General features: G+C 36.7%; 1 protein-coding gene across 2 annotated transcripts in view; it reads right to left on the minus strand.

Annotated features, from left to right (window-relative positions):
* EFCAB6 (EF-hand calcium binding domain 6) overlaps positions 1 to 20561 on the minus strand; it is a 293210-nt gene that overhangs the window by 171334 nt on the left and 101315 nt on the right. For both annotated transcript variants that reach the window (XM_055105420.2, XM_055105421.2), the window contains exon 11: positions 19208 to 19356. In XM_055105420.2, coding sequence (XP_054961395.2) covers positions 19208 to 19356 — 149 coding nt within the window. The remainder of the gene's footprint in view (positions 1 to 19207; positions 19357 to 20561) is intronic.

Raw genomic sequence — 20561 nt, forward strand, 5'->3', positions numbered from 1 at the left:
AGAAAAGAAAAATATACTATTTGAAATAAAAAATTTACTGAATAGACTTAACAAAAGAATAGAGAAGATAGAGAAAAGAGTGAGTGAACTTAAATATAGACCAACTGAACCCAACCAATATGAAGACTACAGAATACACATATATTTATCAAATGAGTAGACTTAAAAACATGTTATATAATACTAGATGGTCTGACATATATGTACTTGGAGTCACAGAAGGAGAGGAGAGAGAATGGGACAGAAAAAAATATTTGAAGAAATAAAGGCCAAAATTTTCCCAAGTTTGATTAAAGATATACATTTACAGATTTAAGATACACAACAAACATCAAGCATGATATACATGAAAAAGGCCTTGCCAAGGTACATCATAGCTACAAAGCTGAAAGTCAAATTCAAAGGGTAGGTCTTGAATGCAATAAGAGAAAAGTGACTCATTAGGTACAGGAAGATGCCAATTTAAGAGATGACATTTCATTCAAAACAACAGAAGTGGAAAGATGTGGAACAATGTCATAAAGTGCCAAAAGAAAGCAAAAAGTTACTCGAAGATTTTTAAAAGGTAGAGATTATCAGAATAGATTTCTTTATAAAACAAAATCCAAATTTATGCAGTCACAAGAGAGACACATTAATGTAAAGACCCGGATAGGCTGAAAGTAAAAGGACACTACCTGGAGCCATGTGATCAAGGTCAACATCAACAGTGACAAGTCATGTTGACTCTATGTACCTTCAATATGCTGTGATGAGAATGGCACTTTACCTGTATGGTCTTTCTCCCCAGAACACATTACTCCAGTCTAATCAGCCAAATTGCAACTGAGGAACATTCTTTAAAATATTTAACCAGCAATCATCAAAACTTGCAAGGTCATCAAAAAACAAGGAAATCTTAAGTAACTGTCATACTCAAGAGGACACTAAGGACACGTGATGATTACTAAGTGCTATGGGGCATCCTAGATGATATCCTGGAACAGAAAATAAAAATCATGGGAAAACTGAGGAAATATAAATCAATTACAGACTTTAATAATAATGTATCAATATTAGTTCATTAATTGTGAAAAAGGTACCATACTAATGAAAGATAATAATAGGAAAACTGGGGCAGAGTATACTGAAATTCTCCGTACTGTCTTTACAATAGTTCTTTAAATTTAAAACTGTCCTAAAATAGTTATTTTAAAAAAGAATAATGAAGAAATATTATAAATAGCATTATGCCAATACATTTGACAATTAAGATAAAATGGATAACTCAAATACTGGATCAACACACAGGATTTTAAAAGCAATGTTTATAACTATCCTCAATGAAATAAATAAAAATATGCCCAAAATAAATCGAAAGACAGGAAATCTCAGTAGAGAAAATGGATACAATAAAAAGAACTAAATGGAAATTCTAGAAGAGAAAAATACTATCTGAAGTAAAAAATTTACTGAATAGGCTTAACAAAAGAATGGAGAGGACAGAGAAAAGAGTGAGTGACTTAAATATTGATCAACTGAACCCAACCAATATGAAGAATACAGAATATACATATATTTATAAAATGAATAGACTTAAAAACATGTTATATAATACTAGATGGTCTGATACATATGTACTTGGAGTCACAGAAAGAGAGGAGAGAAAGAATGGGAAAAACATTTGTTGAAAAACACAAATTACCAAAATGACCCAAGAAGAAAGAGAAAACTCAAATAATTCTATATTAACTTTCTCAAACTAATTTATGATTTAAAATATTCCCTCAAACTAACTCCAGGCCTAAATGGCTTCTCAGGTGAATTCTATCAAACATTTAAAGAATATAAATAACACCAGGCAGAAAGCAGAGTTCAGGAAGGAAACATTTCCCAACACATGTCCCAAGGTCACTGTTACTCTGATCCCAAACTGAGACAAAGATTTTACAAGAAAAGGCAATGTTAGACAAACATCACTCATTTAAAAAGATGAAAAAAATTCTTAACAAAATTTAACAAATAAACTCAGGTAACAAATGAAAAGTATAATAATATATTATCACTAAGTGAGGTTTACTCCTAGGATGCAAGGTAGGCTTAACATTTGAAAATCAAGCAATGTAACTTACCATAGTAATAGAATAATGGAGAAAAACTACATGCTCATTAGGATAGACACAGAAAAACCACTTGACAGAATTCAACATACTTGATAAACACTTTCAGCAAACAAGTAATAGAAAATTCCTTAAACTAATAAAGGACATCAACAACAGCAACAACAAAAACAATCCATCGCTAATATCACACTCAATGGTGTAAAATGGAACGCTTTCTACCTAAGATCAGGAATAAAGCAGGAATGTCTAATATCACCATTTCTGTTCAACATTATACTTAACACTCTAGCCAGTCCTGGCCAGTAAAACTGCCTAGATAGTAAAATTGTCATAGCCAGTAAAATAAGGCTAGAAAACAAAATAAGAGGCATACAGATTGGGAAGAAAGATGCAAGCTTGCTTTTATTTTTAGATGACATGACTGTACTTACAAGAAATCTACAACAAAAGGACTAGAACTAATTAACCAGTGAATTTAATAAAGTCATGATATTCAAAGTCAATATACAAACATCAATTGTATTTCTGATTAATAGCCATAAATAGTTGGAAAATGAAATTTTAAAAAATTCCATGTACAGTTTCATCAAAAAATAAAAACACTTAGGAATAAATTTTAGATATTATATGCAAGATCCGAACATTGTAAACAATAAAACTTTGACTAGGAAAATTAAAGACAATTAAATAAGTGGAAAGTAGCATGTTTATGGAGTGGAAAACTTAATATTGTTAAATTGGCAAATGGCAATACTTTTTAATGTATTTATAATCTAAATCCTAGCAGGCTTTCAAAAACATATACTGACAAACTGATTTTAACATGACTATATAGAAAGGCAAAGAACCTAGAATAGTCAAATGATTTTGAAATAGAAAAACAAGTTTGGAGGACTCATACAATCTAATTTCAAGACTTAACTCTTTAGCTACAGTAATCAAGAAACCACAGTACTGATGCGAGAATAGACCGACAGAGACTAAGGAATCCAGAAATATACTCACACTTATATGGTTAGTTAATTTTCAACAAATGTGCAAAGTAATTCATTGGAGAAGGGGCTGCCTTTTCAACAAATGGTGCTGGAACAATTGGATATCTGTATGGAAACAGAATTAACCTTGACCCTTATCTCACACCATATACAAAAACTAGAAATGAATCCAAATGTAAAAGCTAAAATGACTAAACTTCTAGTGGAAAACACAGGATTAAATCTTTGTGATACCAGGTTAGGCAAAGATTTCTGAGAATAGACACCCCCAAAATATTACCCATAAAATTTTGTAAATGGACTGTCTCAAAATTAAAAATGTTTATATTTCAGAAGAAAGAGCTAAGAAAATGAAAGAGCAAGCCACACTGAGGGAAAATATCTGAAAACATATATCTGATAAAATGCTTATACTCAGAGTATATAAAGAACTCTTACAAATCAGCAATAGGAAAATAACCTGATAAAAATGGAAAAATGATTTGTACCATTACTTAACAAAAGAATATATATGAATGGCCAATAATCACATAAAAAGAGGATCAATATCATTTCATCATCAGGAAAATGCAAATTTAAAACAGACTGAGATACCTCTACACACCTCTAGAATGGCTAAAATAAGACTGGCAATAGCAAGTGTTGGTGAGAATGTGCCACATCTGGAATTGTTACATACTGCTGGTGGAATTGCAAGATGGTAGTCGCTTTGAAAAACAGTTACATAGTATCATAAACTTAAACATACACTCACCATGCAATCCACCAATTTTACTATTAGACATGTACTCACAAGAAATGAAAACATGTCCACACAAAGACTTGTACATGAATGGTCATAGCAGTATCTTCTATAATTACCCCAAACTGAAAACAACCCATGCATGTGTCTATCAACTGGTGAGTGTATAAACAAATTGTGATATATCAATACTAAGCAATATGACTCAGCAATGAAAATTAATGGGATGTTGAGATACGCAACAACATGGATCAATCTTTAAAACATGGTAAGTCAAAGTGGTCAAACACAAAAGACTACCACTGTATGACTCCATTTATGAGAACACTTAGAAAAGGTAAATCTATAGTGACAGTGACAGAGAGCAAGTCAATGGTTGCCGGAGGTGGGGGTCACAGGAGGGGATTAATTACACAGGGCAAATGTAAAATTATAGGGCTATGAAGTGTTTTAAATCTTGACTGCAGTAGTGGTTACATAAACAATTGCGAAAGTCAATTAAAATATACACTTAAGAATGAATTTATAATTTATACCTCTATAAAGCTAGGACCAAAATTTTTAGACATAGAAAATGGACAAAGGACATAAACAATTGTTCACAGAGGAAGTACAGGAAACTTTCAAATGCAAAAAATATGCAACCTCAATATAAATCAAGGACATGTAAATCAAAACACAATGAGAAGCTGTGCTTTCGCCTACCAAATCAGCCAGGGTGTTTAAATGGCAGTGTTCAATGCTGGCAAGAAGTATTCCTGTGAACTTCCAGCTTAAGAATAAATTAACACCTTTCTGAAGTGCATTTTAGCATTACCTAATGTAAACCTTAAAAATGTTCAAACCCTTTGACTGGAGAGTTAACAAAACATCATGGAGCCATTAAAAATTAATTTCAAAGGTTTCTTTAATGACATGAAAAATGCTCCTGATATAATATTCTATGAGAAAATAGAATGTAATCTATACCTCATATGGTCTCAACTATGTTAAGTATGTATGTGACTGTGTGTACATACACGCACAAAAGAAATTCTGGAAGGAAATATATCAAAATATTAATAGTAGCTATCTCTGGCTATTACAATTATGGTAGTTCTTTTTTTTCCTTTATAGTTTCCTTTATTGTCCAGTTTCCATGGCTTTTATAATCAGCATAAATAAACACAATTTTCAAAAATAAAAATTCAGCAGGTAATTTTGCTAAAAAACACATGAATAACCATCCTTAACCAAAGTCACAAAGATAACAGCTGATTATTTTGCTCCTAAAAGTGTCCCAGGGGCTCCTTTTATTGTCTCAGGCAGCAAGCAGCTATCCCTCTGGATTCTGACATTGGGAACCAAGTATCATTCCCAGTCCCTCTTTCCCATCCTATGAATCCAAGTAGAGACATCGTAGCATGTGACTTCACGTACAGAGAGGGCAGAAGAAACATACAGACTTGTCACACTGTTCCCAAAGAGCCTCTAATCCATTCGACAGATGGATAGTGTCAGAAGAGGCAGCAAAGGGTGACAGAGGCAAAGGGACTGATCATATCGGTCATAGGGACCCATGGGAATTCATGGTCTTTTGCCCAAGTCATAGACGCAGAGCCCCTTAACTGAGGGGGACTCTGGATACCTTTGAAGAACACCCTGCAATATAGCCATAGGTACATGCTGAGTCAGCTTCCCCAGAAAACTGCTGCTTGTTCATGGGCTTTCAGGGTGGCAGAAATGGAGACAGTGTGTTGGTTTGAAAACATGAACTTCCTGTCACTAAAGCTGAGCTGGCACTGCTCTGCCAAGTATCCAACCTGTCAACAGCAGAGGCCAACACTGAGCCCTCAGCCCAGTCCCTTTCTCTGGGTGGACTTTGCAGACAGCTGGTAAAGATTACACTGGATCCCTGCCATCATGGAGGGGGCAAGAGTAAAATTCAAGATTTGTGGGGATTTGTGTACATACACATCCCAGATTCAAATCGGGCTTCCTTGTCTGAAATGCTTCTGCCCATTACTGTCATTTGTGGAGCCCCGGGATGCTGTATCCATCACCAAGATATCCCATGCAATATAGCCTTTATCCAAGGAGCTCATTTGTTGAGTGAAGAAGGTGTGGCAATGGTCTCAGACTCACAAAATTCAATTGTCTTACCACATACCCCATATCACCCAGCATAGGTGACATCATAGAATGGTTGAATACTTTGCTGATGACTCCATTACAGAGTTGGCTAAGAGGAAATGTCCTGTGAAGTTAGGGTGCTGTGCTTCAGGATGCATTATATGCCTTAACCCAGCTGTGGTGGCCCAATAAAGAGAACCCCAAGGACTGAGTTCCCTGAGGAAAGGTGGGTAACTCACCAGGTGAACAATGCTGCCCAGCAAAGATGCTGACAGAGAAAGGGAGACATAGAATGGGAAGTGGAGGAAGGGCGTTTACAATTATCACTCTAGATCTCATGACCAGCTACAATTATGTGAGTTTTAGCAGCTCAATTGTACGTGGTTTCTCTTTTTCTATTCCCTCCATTGCCTTATACAAAAAGCGCTGGTTAAAAGAACATTTTAGATTCTGGGTAGAGGCATAACAGGATTGACATATCCCTGCAATAATATGGCAGCTGGCAGGACTTTGAGTAGCTCCTCTTTTGAGAACACAAGGTTTTCACCCCTAAAAGGATGCTGAGGCTCGGAGGGATTGACTGCACTGGATATTCTTTGTCTGTTCATCTAGATCCACTTTCTGCTCTTATCAACTCTGCATGACACGCAGGTGGGTTGCTTTAACTGGACTCTCATGCTCCTGGCTTTTGGTTGGTTTTGGCCAGTGTGAGGCACCAGCAGAAGGTTGGAAGGTGAGAGGAGAAAGAAGTGAACTATGTATTCCCTCAGTTCCTGCCCTGCTGGGCAGCAGCTTGGCAATAGTCATGTTCTTCTCCCTAAGACCTCATCCCCTGAGGGCAACCCTGTCCTCGTTCATTTCAGTAACTGCTCCCTTTCTTGCCCCCTCAGGCCTAGGAGGGATCCTGGCTTCCCCCTGTTCGTATCCCTGAGATGCTTCCTCAACTACTGGCCTTACTTGAACCTGCCTTCGCTTGGGTAAAAGATCCTTTAATAAACTCACATCAGTCACTCTTTTTAGTGTGCCATCTGTTTTCTGCCTGGACTCTGACCAATGTAATGTTCAAGTTAAGAAGACCATGATAAGCATACAGAATGATTCCATCACCCCCAAGACCTCCCCATGTTTCTCCTTGGGAGTCACACCCTCGCCTAACCCATAGCCCTGTTAACCACTGATATTTTCTCCTTTTCCAAAATGTCATATAAATAGAAGAGATCCTAAACACGTGGGTTACCAAGGTTTCAATAATAACTGAAAATATATCCCAGAGTTTTGCTTCTACACTTCATAAAATTTAGACTAAATGGCTTATTTTTTCTGTTTGTATAGCTTCTGCCACGCTACTATTGTTACCAGTGTGAATGGGAACATTCTTAACAGCAGAATGTGAGTGAAGACCTGCTCACATGATGGAAGGCCGATGTATGATCTCCGGCGAATACGCAAGTTACAAGTTATGGCATTCATTTATTTCATCATCTCAACTCTTCCTTAAACCTCATCATATTTAAACACAGGTTTTATTTTTAACAGATTTATTTTATATGAAAAGCTAGGCAACATTGAAAAGCACACCATGTTAGTCAAAGGGTCAAGTTAGCAGTTCAATTAAAGTCTACCCTTTTATTAAGAAAATACTACACACATGCACATACACACACACGGAAAACAGCTTTTAAAGTCTAAAATATTATTTCGATCTAGATTTTTATGTCTTATTACCAAGCTGTTAGGGTTTAAAATTTAAGCCCTAGATATTGTATATTTTAGAAATATCAAGCTCAAAAAGATATCTGTTTTTTGTACTATCCATTCTTAAATTGGATGGTAAGAATAGGCACTCTCAAATCATTTTGTTAGGCATAAGATTTTAGATTTTATTTTACTTCCTTCTTTACTCTTTCTTGCATTATTTGCTTTTAGGAAAAAAAACCCATAGCGTATATTTAAATTGTACTTCTTAAGTTAAAATGCAGTAAGCCTGACTTTTTCTCTTGGTGTACAGTTGTATGAGTTTAACACATGCGTAGATTCATGCAGATTCCCACACTCGGGAGACAGAATGAAAGAACAGTCCCCTCGTGCTGCACCTGTGGAGACTCACCTTCCCTCACTTCCAACCCTGGCAAATCACTGGCCTTTTATCCATTCTTATTGTTTTGCCTTTTCCGGAATGTCTTGCAAATAGAATCCTACTGTAGCAACTTTGAGACTGGTTTCTTTCACTTAGCACAATGTCTTTGATGAGATTCATCCATGTTGTGCATATCAACATGGCTTATTCCTTTTTATTGATGAGAACTATTTCATTGCATAGCTTTACCAGTTTGTTTATTAATTCATCCGCTGAGTTACATTTGAGTTTTTTCCAGTTTCAAGTGATCATGAAGAGAGCTACTATAAATATTTGTGCATGGGTTTTTTTTTTTTTTTTTTTTTTTTTTTTGAGACGGAGTCTCGCTGTGTCTCCCAGGCTGGAGTGCAGAGGCGTGATCTCGGCTCACTGCAAGCTCCGCCTCCCAGGTTCATGCCATTCTCCTGCCTCAGCCTCCCAAGTAGCTGGGACTACAGGCGCCCGCCAACACGCCCGGCTAATTTTTTGTATTTTTAGTAGAAACGGGGTTTCACCGTGTTAGCCAAGATGGTCTCGATCTCCTGACCTCGTGATCCGCCCGTCTCGGCCTCCCAAAGTGCTAGGATTACAGGCGTGAGCCACCGCGCCCGGCCTGTGCATGGGTTTTTAAATGAACTCTTAAATATTTTTTAAAATACAAAACATATGAAATTTAATAAAAGATAAATAAAAGAGTCTATCTCAATAAAAGATAGCCTCATCCTGGTAAATCAACAAAATATGAAACCTAAATCTGGAAGATGAATGAATGTTTTTTGTGATCCTCTGAGTGCAAAGGTAGATTTGCTGTCTTCTGGTAATACCAGGTTTTCTGACTCCACCACTTTCTCCCTGGGGCTTGAGAGGGTGGCAAAAGAAAGAGAAACACAGTGCTACCCAGTGGGCCAGGGCAACCCCCAGTACCACTCACTGCACAGCACTATTCCCCTCCTCTAATTCATTGTTCTTAGTCCAATATTTCATGGTAGAATTCAGCAGATTCTTCCTTCTTAGGAGATGACATTATTAGTCATAAGTCCTCAACAATCACCATCTAGACTCAAGAAATAGGTTAAAAACAAATAACTCTGAAAGTATGAGGAACTCAATGTTCTCTGTAAAAATATAAAAGAAAATAAAAAGGCAATTGGTTGCACCATTGTAGACAGGGCATTGTATAGAAATGCCCATGTACAACAGAAATTTAGATTGATGAAACAGAATAAAAAATACAAATTGGACCAAATTATTGATAAGAATTTAACATATGGCAAAACAGACACTAAAAACAATGGAGGAAATAACATATTATTTAATAAATGATGGTGGGAAAATAGATTATCTATTTGGAAAAAATTTTTTTAATTTGGATACCTGCCTTATATTAGGATAAAGAGTTTTGTTTTAAACAATAAAAAAAAAAAAAAGCAGAGTCACAGATTTCTTATAAAGCCTGGGTAAGAATGATGAATTTACAGATCTTAAGCAATAAAAGACATTCAGAAGAAGATGCATGTATTTGATTATGTTAAAATGTAAACTTCAAAACAGTGAGGTATCATATAATAAAAGGGAAATAACAGGCTAAGAAAAATAGCTGAAGTACTTATGACAGAAAAGGGTTACCTTTTAATAATTATCTAATTATTTTAAAATATTAAACAAAGAGGTGACAAAATTAACTTAACCAATGGGGGGGATGTGAAGAGAAGAAGAGACCCAGTCAGTGCCCAGGTACATGGGAAGGTCCAGCCTCACAAACTACGAGAAATAGAAATTAAAACAATCACAAGGCACTACTTTACACCTCATGAGTTATCAATATTTTAAAACAATGTTAATATTCAATGCTGGGAAGAATATGAAAGTAGAACACTCACACAATGTTGATGGCAATGTGAATCACTACTCTTTTGAGAGAACAATTTGGCAGTCCTTATAAAAAATAATAAAAGGGAGAGGTGAAGTCAGCAAGATGACAGAATTGTCGGTCCCAGGCTCCACTACTCCCTCACAGAAAGTTCAACTAGCAACCATTCACAGACAGGAACACCTTGTTGGAAATGCCCCAAATTGGAAATAGGCCTGAATCACCTGTGTGATTCACAGAACAAAATAAAAACCACATAAAAAGGGTAGAAGAAATGGTCTCATTTTAACCGCATTCCCCTAAGTCGATAAAGTACCACACAGAAAGTGTTTCCCCAGGAACAACAGTTTCTACAGAGGGAAAAGAGAGCTGGAGTTCCTGGCATTCCAAGATGCTTCCCAGGAAGCCCATTCCCATCTCACCTCAAAGGCAACACAGGGAAATGGCATGGCTAGACCATCTGGAGTCAGGTAGAAACAAAGCAAGGAGACAAAGCGGGAGCTCTGTGTACCTGCCAACAGTGGTGCCCAATCAGAGGTACCATCTAACTGCATATCACACCTGCAAAGCTGAGCTGATAACTCCCAGAAATAAAAAGAAGTTCCACTTGGCTTGAATTTATAGATGGCTAGCCTTCAAAACCAGCCTTAGACCCTACCCTGGGGCTTTTAGACATTATCCAAGCAGGAAAATTACCACCACATTGAATTTCAGCAAAGAGCAGAGGCTAGATATGCCATACCCAGTAGTTTAAACAATGTTCAGCCCAGCCTCAAAGCCCACCCCAAGGACCCACATAGGCAGGAAGGCAAACGTGAACTGTGCATTTCTACTAGAGTAAAGTGTCAGCTCCCATCTATCCCTACCAGCAATTCCATCTAACCTTGGGACCCCTCCTGCAACCCTGTCCAACTGTTGAACTGAAATAGCAGTACCACATGGCCAGGAAATCTACTCTGTGGCCCAGCCCAATATAAGGCAACTGTAATGTCCATCCAGCAGCTCAGCCTGATTACTGAGCCCAGCTTGGCTGCCCCACCTGAACTCAGAGCCAACACAGTAGCCCAGCCATCTAGAACACCCAAAAGCAAGCTCTGTCTGCCCATGGTCATCACCAGCTGTCCCATGCAGAATCACAAGCTAGACTGAATAATGAATATCTATTTCTGCCAAAGAACACCTGTAAAAGCCAGAAAAGGTGGTTGTCTTTTCAAATGCATGGATACCAACACGATGACAGAAGGACAACAGACTCAAAAAATCATGACACTTCCAAAATAAACTAACAAAGCTCCAACAATGGACCCTAAAGAAAGGAAGATGTATTAAATGATAGACAAGGAATTCAGAACAATCCTCTTAAAATTCAGTGAGCTAAAAGAATATAGACTAAAAAATAAAATAAAATTTGGAAAGCAATACATGAAAAAAATTAAAGGTTTGACAAAGAAATAGAAACAATTTTTTTAAAACCCAAATAGAAATCCTAGAGATGAAGAATACAATAACTGAACTGAAAAAAAAAATGCAACCAAAAGCTTCAACAGCATGCTCATTCAAGCTGAAGGAATCAATGAGCTTGAAGATAAAACATTTGAGATGATCCAATCAGAGGAACAAAAGGAAAAAAAGAATAAAAGCAGATGAAGAAAACCTATGGGAATTATGGGACACCATCAAGGGACCTAATATACACATAATAGAAATTCAAGAAGCAGAAGAAAAAAAGCCTAGAAAGCATATTTAAAGAAATAATGACTGAAAACTTCCCTAATTTGGGAAAAGATACCAGTATCCCCAAGTTACAGGAAGCACAGAAGTCTCTAATCAAATTCAACCCAAAGAGGAGGTCGCCAAGACAACATAATAATCAAACTATCAAAAATCAAATACAAAGAAAAAATCCTGAGAGTAGCAAGAGATTAAAAAAACATATCACATACAAAGAGGTCCCAACATGACTATCAGCAGATTTCTCCACAGAAACAGGAGAGAGTGGGATGATATATTCAAAGGGCTAATGGGGAAAAAAATCCTGACAACCAAGAATACTTCACCCAGAAAAACTGTTTTTCGGAGATGATTGAGAAATAAAAACTCTCCCAGACATACAAAAGCTAAGAGAATTCATCACTACTAGGCCTGCCTCACAGGAATTGCTAAAGAGAGTTCTTTAAGTTGAAACAAAAGGCTGCTAATTATTAACATAAAAGTTACAAAAACACAAAACTCAATGGTATAAATATTACGCAGTCATGTTTAGAATACTCTAGGACTGAAATGGTGATGTGTAAAGTGATTGTATCTTCAGTACAAATGTTAAAAGGAATTTAAAAGACAGAACTATTAATAACAACTATAATTAGAATAAATTGTCAAGAAATATATAAGATTATGTAAATTTTGACATCAAAAACATTAAATGAGGGGGATAAAAGTGTAGATGTGCTGTATGCAATCAAAGTTAAGTTGTTATCAGCATAAAGTGGACTATGTAAGTATAAAATTTCTACGCAAGCCTCATGGTAACAACAAAACAAAAATCTATAGTAGATGCACAAAACAAAAATAGAAAGCATACCATTACAGAAAACCATTAAACCACAAAGGAAGATACCAAGAGAGGAAGAAAGAAAGAAAATGCCTACAAAACAACCAGAAAACAATTAACAAAATGGTAGTAATAAGTTCTTCCCTATCAATAATTACTATGGATGTAAATGGATTACATTCTCCAATAAAAAAGACATAGAGTGACCAACTCTATGCTGCCCACAGGAGACTTGCCTCACTTTTAAGGACATACATAGACTGAAAGTAAAGGGATGAAAAAAGATATTCCATGCAAATGGAAACCAAATGAGAAAGGATAGCTATGCTTATATCGGACAAAATAGATTTTAAGTCAAAAACTGTAAAAAGAAACAAAGGACATTATATAATGATAAAGGGGTCACTTCATCAAGATGATTTAACAATTATAAATTTATATGCACCTAACATAAGAGCACCTAAATATATAAAGCAAATATTAAAGGATCTGAAGGGAAGGACAGATTGCAATATAATAATAGTAGGGGATTTCAATACCCCACTTTCAATAATGGACAGATCATCCAGATAAAAAATTAATAAGGAAACATTGGACTTGAACAACACTTTAGACCAAGGGGATCTAATAAATATATAGAACATTCTATCTCACAGCAACAGAATATACATTCATCTCAAGCGCAAATGGAACATTCTCCAAATAGATCAGATAATAGGCCACAAGACAAGTCTTAGCACATTTAAGAAGACTGAAATCATACCACTTACCTTTTCTGACCACAGTGATATAAAACTAGAAACCAATAATGGGGAATTTTGAAAGAAGAATCACAAATACACGGAAATTAAACAATATGCTCCTGAACAACCAATAGATAATAAATAACAACAAACAATAAAGAAATTAAAGTGGAAAATTTAAAATATCTTAAGACAAACGAAAGTGGAAGCACAATATACTAAAATATGTGGGATGCAACAAAAGCAATTCTAAGAGGAAAGTTTATACCAATAAATGCCTACACCAAACAAGAAGATCCCAAATGAACAACTGAAACTTATGTCTCAAGGAAATAGAAAAAAAGAGCAAACTAATCCAGTGTCAGCAGAAGGAAAGAAATAATAAAGATCAAAGCAGAAATAAGATACATAGAGACTAGGAAAACAAAAGATCAATGAAGATAAGGGTTGGCTTTTTGAAAAGATAAACAAAATAAACAAATATTTACCTAGACTAAGATAAAAGGAAATGAAAGAGGAGATATTATAATTGATACCACAGAAATACAAAGGATCGTGAGACTATTATGAACAATTATATGCCAAAAAATTGAATAACCTAGAATAAATGAATATAATCTAGACATATACAACCTTCCAAGACTGAATCACGAAGAAACAGAAAATATTTTTTAACTGCCAACTCGGCTCCAGGAACACTGGCTTCTGCCAGGCCCCAGAACATACCACGTGGGGCAGTCCTTGGAGCTAGGTGCCTGCTCCTGGGAGGCTCCTCCCACAGTTCTTCCTGTGGCTGCTTCTCCTGCCTCTCACCTTTTCATAGAAGCCTTTCCAGAAAACTGAATCAGAAGTAGTTCCTCTTTGTTATTCTCCATTGTAGTCCCCTGCTGATTCTTTCCAGAGCACGAATCACATTGCATATTCTAGCTCATTATTCATAGGTTTGCTTTGTGTTGGTCTCCCCCACCAGCAGGCACAGTTCTTTGAGGGCAGCAATCATGTCTTTCTTATTCTCCAATGAGTCTTTGGTATCCAGCACAGTGCCTGGTATATAATAAGTGCTCAAGAATTATTTATTGACTGACTGGGCAAACATATGCAAAATTATAAAGAACCTAAAGGCCCAGATGGCAGACAAACAGTTAAATAGTCTGATGTATAAAGTGCACAAACAACTGATCATGATCCAATCAAACGCAGCTCTTTTAAAAGTGCTGTTTGCTTTCTCTGGATGGAATGGCTTTTTCCAATGTGTCCACGTCAGAAACTCCTATTTAGCCCTCAAAGGTTCATCTCAGTTGTTTACTATAAAAGGCATTGCTAACTTCCCAGCCAGCACGAACACATTAAAGGAGGCCTTTGGCAACACTGGACCTCCTTCCAGCCTGTGGAATAAGTAAATAAGTAAAAAGACTGGAATAAATCTATCAACAAAATGATTTTAAATTCAGAGCTGAAGTGGAAACCAAGAAAGGGAAATCCATAGGTATTAGGAGCAAGGAAAGACCCATGTCAAGGACAGTAAGAACATGAGCTGCTGCAACAAGAGCCCAGGGCTTTATCAAGCCCAGACAGAGCTGTATGTGCTAATAGCAACCCTGAAATCTAGTGTAGGCTCAAAGGGAATGGGGTTTTAATGCACATTTGGGGTTAGAAGACTTGGGATTGTGCAAGACTGGGAGTAGATTTGGCACAGCAGTGAACCAAAATCGATCCTAGAAAAATAGCCAAAATGCAGCCAAGAGATAAAGACATGAAAAATATAAAAGACAGTTTAAGAGACATGAAGAATGAAATGGGAAGACCCAATATTTATGTAATGTAATAGGAGTTCCAGAAGAAAAGACCAGTGAGAATGGGGTGGAGACAATATTCAAAGAATCATAGCTGGGAACGTTCAAAAACTGAAAAATACGAATTCTCAGATTGCAATAGCAGGAGTGTGGGAAGGTTAAATAGACATCTGTACCAAGATACATGGTAGGGAAACTGTAAAGTAACAAAAAGAAACAAAATCTTAAAAAAGAAATCACCTATAAAGGAATGACAGACAAAGAGCAGAACCTCACAGCAACAGCAGAGGCCAGAAGACCGTGAAGAGTACCTTCGTGGTACTAAAAGGAGATAATTCTCAGACAAGAATTCTGTTCCCTGCTACATTTTCATTAAAGAGTAGGGCAAAATGAAGATATTTTTGAAAACAAAAACTGAACTAAACACTCACAGGACCTTGCTAAACGGACTACCAAAAGATATACCTCAGGAAATTGACTCCAGAAGAAAGGAGAGAGGTTTCTGAGGCAGTAATGAGCAAACAAATTGGTAATCATGGGAAAACCTAAACAGGTATGCGTCATAAAAACAACAGTGATGAATGCAGGTCCCATCAAAACAAGGCAGAAGCAAAGCCCAAGTCAATGACAAAATGGAAGGTGAAGGCGCTTTTTCATTCAAGACAGCAGAAATACTGATTTTTAGACTTTATAAGTTTAGAACACGTGAAAATTTTAAGGAAAACCACTATAAGAATAGAAATAAGATATTTAAGTCTTAAAACAGTGGAAGGGAAAAAAAAGAGTGATAAAGAAAACTAAAAAAAAAAAAAAAGAAAGAAAGAAAGTTGGCCAGGCACAGTGGCTCACGCCTGTAATCCCAGTGCTTTGGGAGGCTGAGGTGGGCAGATCACCTGAGGTCAGGAGTTTGAGACAAGCCTGGCCAACATGGCGAAACCCTATCTCTACTGAAAATCAAAAATTAGCTGGGCATGGTGGCGCATGCCTGTAATCCCAGCTACTGGAGAAGCTGAGGCAGGAGAATCGCTTGAACACGGGAGGGAGAGGCTGCGGTGAGCTGAGATCACGCTCCACCTGGGTGACAGAGTGAGACTCTGTCTCAAAAAAAAAGGAAAACTTAGCCAATACCAAACAAGAAAGACGAGGAATAAAGAAAAAAAGAAGAAAGAGCAGAAGAAATAATAATACAAAATAAGAGGTAGGGGGAAGAATCCAAACATATTAATCACAATAAATGAAAACAGACTAAACTTGACAGTGAAAAAAGCAAAGATGTTACTTTTGGAATTTTAAAACATATAGATATATGCTATTTAATAAGAAATACCTAAAATATCACAATAAAAGGGTAAAAAGTTGGAAAAATATATACCTGACAAATACTAATGAAAACTGTTATATTTCAATAGTAGATAAGATAGACCACAAAAGGCATTCATAGGGATAAAAGGGCTATGATATAATAGTAAAGGGAACAGCTGACCAGGAACATATGACAAATCTGTACTTCCAGATATGTGTACCAGGAGAATTGTATATAATACAGCATTTATGATATTAGCACTTGAGTGTTCACTCTGCTATGGTTTCCAGTAACCTATTCCACTGGGAATTTGGGGTGAATGCAAAAAAGAGACTCAGAAATCCCTAGGTCCCTGGCTAGAACAAGTTATAAGAACACCTCAGCCCTGGCCACCCTCAACCTCCAAAACACGCATTCTATGCACCCATCATATTCTTCATAGATATCATCACTCTGGCAAGTCTTTCTAGCTTGGGACAATTTGTTATTTATTTCTTCATTTTTTGGGACAGAGGATTGCTCTGTTGCCCAGGCTGGGGTGCAGTGGTGCAATCTTAGCTCACTGCAACCTCTGCCTCCTGGGTTCAAGCGATTCTCCTGCCTCAGCCTCCCAAATAGCTGGGATTACAGGCGCCCACCACCATGCCCGGCTAATTTTTGCATTTTTAGTAGAGACAGGGTTTCACCTTGTTGGCCAGGCTGGTCTCGAACTCCTGACCTCAGGTGATCCACCTGCCTTGGCCTCCCAAAATGCTGGAATTACATGCATGAACCACTGCGCCCGGCCTTATTTCTTCATTTTTAGCATCTACCACAATGTCTGATATAGAAAGGCACTCAACAAATGTTAGCTGAATGACATTGTATGCATTCATTACAATTATAATTTTGAAGACTATGAAGCCAATATGAAAAATGTCTATAATATGCATTTCTATTTTAAAAAACACAACATAAAACTGTGATGCACTCTGATTACAAATATGTAAAGATTATATTTGTATGTGAATACAAAAATGGAAGAGAATGTGGAACAATGAAAACAGTAAATTTGTTAGGTAAGGTGGATGGTGACTATCTGCTTTTAATTTTTATTATTGCTATTAAATTATTATTTGCATAATTTTGAAAATGAGATAAGAAGAAATGGCTGCGTAAGTTTCAGCGAGGCAAGAAAGTAATTCCTGAAAAATGTCACCATGTGTAGACAGAACAAAAGAGCTGTTTTCTGAGCCATGGAAACATTTACTCCTAGGGCCAAACTTTGCTTTCACTATAAAAGCGACAGCATTCGTACATGGTGATTCTCTCTGGACATATAGGGAGCTGGCAAGGAAAGTGGGGTGCTGTGGGGAATGGAGCCAGCTGCTGTAGCTTCATGCCACATTTTCCATCCCCTTCTCTCATGCCTCTCCTTTCTAGAGAAACCCCAAGGCACCTATCAATTACCCACAGTTTGACAAGACAATCTTTCCATTAGCTTCTACTCTATTTCCCCCCAAAAAAGGTTCTCTGTCTTACCTGGACAGAAAACCAGGTAAAGAGAGTATTCCTAACCTAGATTGTGGTCTACATATACCATTTCAAATTGGAAAGAACAGGGATCTTTGGAGAAATGGCTCATGCCAGGTCCCAGGCAAGGGATGTACAAGAACAACCTGGAACGTTTGTCATACCAGAAAGCAAGGAAGCTGTCAAAGACTATCTGGTCACATCAACAGGATGTCGGAGCCAACGTGAAAATGCTCCCACTGGCCAAGATGGAACAAATTGAGTATCAATATAACAGCTGTAATGAATTGAGACACAAATATGCTTAAAGTAATGAGTTCCTAATCATTATTAAGAAAAAATCATTGAGAAAATAACACTGATTGCTCACTTTTGGAGGATGCCAGGGAACCAGCTCATTATTTTGGAAAGTAGGAAATGCAGGGAAAGAATCAAGGCTATCCTGCCTTTCTTATATTAACTGTGTCTTGTTGTTACCAAATAGTTGGAGAGGGGAAGTTGTTATTACAGAAGTCCTCCAACCAGTAAGAGAAGAAGAAATGATAGACACAGAATGTCATCATTTTATAATCTCTAATGAATGGATGGATCTGAGTATGATCAACAATGGTTGATAAGATCACGAAAAGAGAGACAGTCTATATATGTTTGTCACCACCTATGAAGTATTTTTGTCCCCCCCACTCCCCACAAAATGAACATGGGTCTGTACATCTATATCTAACTATCAATTTAGGGTAGGGAGTCAGGGGAGGGAGACAGGGAAACATGTAAAATGACACTGTGGGTTACAAGCAGTCAAATGCAGATTGTAAGAAAGCCCCCATAACAAACAATCCAGATTACTTCTAAAATTAAGAAATGGAGAGGAGGGCTACAGTTCTAAAAAGAATTGTGAAAAATCAACCAGTTGAAACTACAGACTTAATTTGGATCCTGATTTAAATAAATTTAAATTAGAAAACATGAGGCAAGCAGTTAGATTTGAACCTTGACTGGATATTTATTAATATGATTGATAACTCTATTAGATGTGAAAACTGTATTTTCACCTTGTTTCTAAAAAGAGTTCTTATTTTTTAGAGAGAGAGGGAAATATGCTATTTGGTATTTGTTTCAGAAATATCTGGGGTTGAAGAACATGAGCAGGAATACAAATGAAATAATTGGCCAAGATTTGACCATTGTTGAAGCTGGGTAGTGGGTACATTCATGGATTTACTATATTATTCCCTTTACTTCTGTATACGTTTAAAATTTTCAGTAATAAAAAGTCTAAAACATTAATAAAAAATAAACGAAGCTGTGCCTTATTCTTACGGTTGACGTTTGGGGAAAAAAAAGTCAAGGAAACAATGAGACTCTTACCTTTTCATTAACTGGATAAAAATTCTTCTTGGTATTTGGTATACAAAAGTGTCGAGGACAATCTTTAGATAATTAAAAGACACGTAGCCACCTTTACAGGGGTCCCCTGCACTGAGGGCCTTTTCAACCTTTTCATAAGACTTCGAAAGCTGCAATAAATTGAAATTAGAGTGTGGCGTTCATAAATATCAACTTCATGGAGCTATTCAACCATTTTATTTTTACCAAAAACCTCTTCACATTTTTCTCTCCAAAAACTGATCAAAAAGGTTACTATGGCATGTACTGAACTTCAAATGTTTAATTGATGAGCTCACTACAAAACAGTATTCCCAGTTACAGCTACTCAAGTGACAAGGCAGACACGTTTCCCAGGGAAAAACAGCACATAGAATAGCTCCACCTCAAATTTCAGAGCTAAAAATACTTGGTAGATCTGCCGGTTTGATACATCTTCCTTAATATACTTTCAAGTTTTTCCCTACTGTGAGCCCACGCTACGCTTCTCCTGATTAAACCAGGCCAATCAAACAAAAAAGCTGGCAATATTTTATTAAAAATAGAAGTAGCTTTTACAGTAAGGAAAATTATTAATATAAGGACGGCATAAACAGAATATACATTGGACATTTCTTTAATCATTCTTTTCTTTTTTTAATGAGGAATTATAAAGAACCTGGGTGAACGAGCTTTGCTTATGGGGCTTCTAAAATGCAGTAACGTAGGTTAACCACTGATTTTTATATGACTCAGAAAAACACTGTGAAGACGGGTTTTATTTCCAAAGGTTTTCCTGCTGTTTATTATTGAGTAATAACAATATTCTCCAATATCTTCAACCATCCCACTTTGTCTGAATTCAATTTTTTCCTGCTAACTGGGATAAGAAGATAAACAAAATCACCACAACTTGGTGTAAAAGGTCATTTTCTTAAAGAGCTCCTGGAACATGGAAATATATGTATAAGAAACTCGATCCACTAAAGGAATAAAAAGCAGAATCACTAAATTTTCCTTAGTGTGCATAGAAATATTGGTATCTAAAGGGAAATATCTTTAATAAAAATATTTAGAGATATAAGTTCATTAGAAAGGACCTAAGCTTCTTAGAACATTGCATAAAATTAACCCAAAGAGCAGCTAAATTTGTCCATTTCTCTTTCAGGGAGGTGGGCTGCATCTGATACACTGCCTGGGGGAAGACTTGGAGAGAGAAGCAAGAGGCAAGAGCCTGGTGTGGAGCGGGGACTCGGTGCAGTTACTGGATTGGTGAAACCCATTTTTAATGTCTTAATGACATATGGTTTTCCATACTTTTTTTTCTTCAGGAGAGTGTTTCTGCGATGATCAAGAG

This window comes from Pan paniscus, chromosome 23, assembly GCF_029289425.2.
Source record: "Pan paniscus chromosome 23, NHGRI_mPanPan1-v2.0_pri, whole genome shotgun sequence".
NCBI classification, from domain to species: domain Eukaryota; kingdom Metazoa; phylum Chordata; class Mammalia; order Primates; family Hominidae; genus Pan; species Pan paniscus.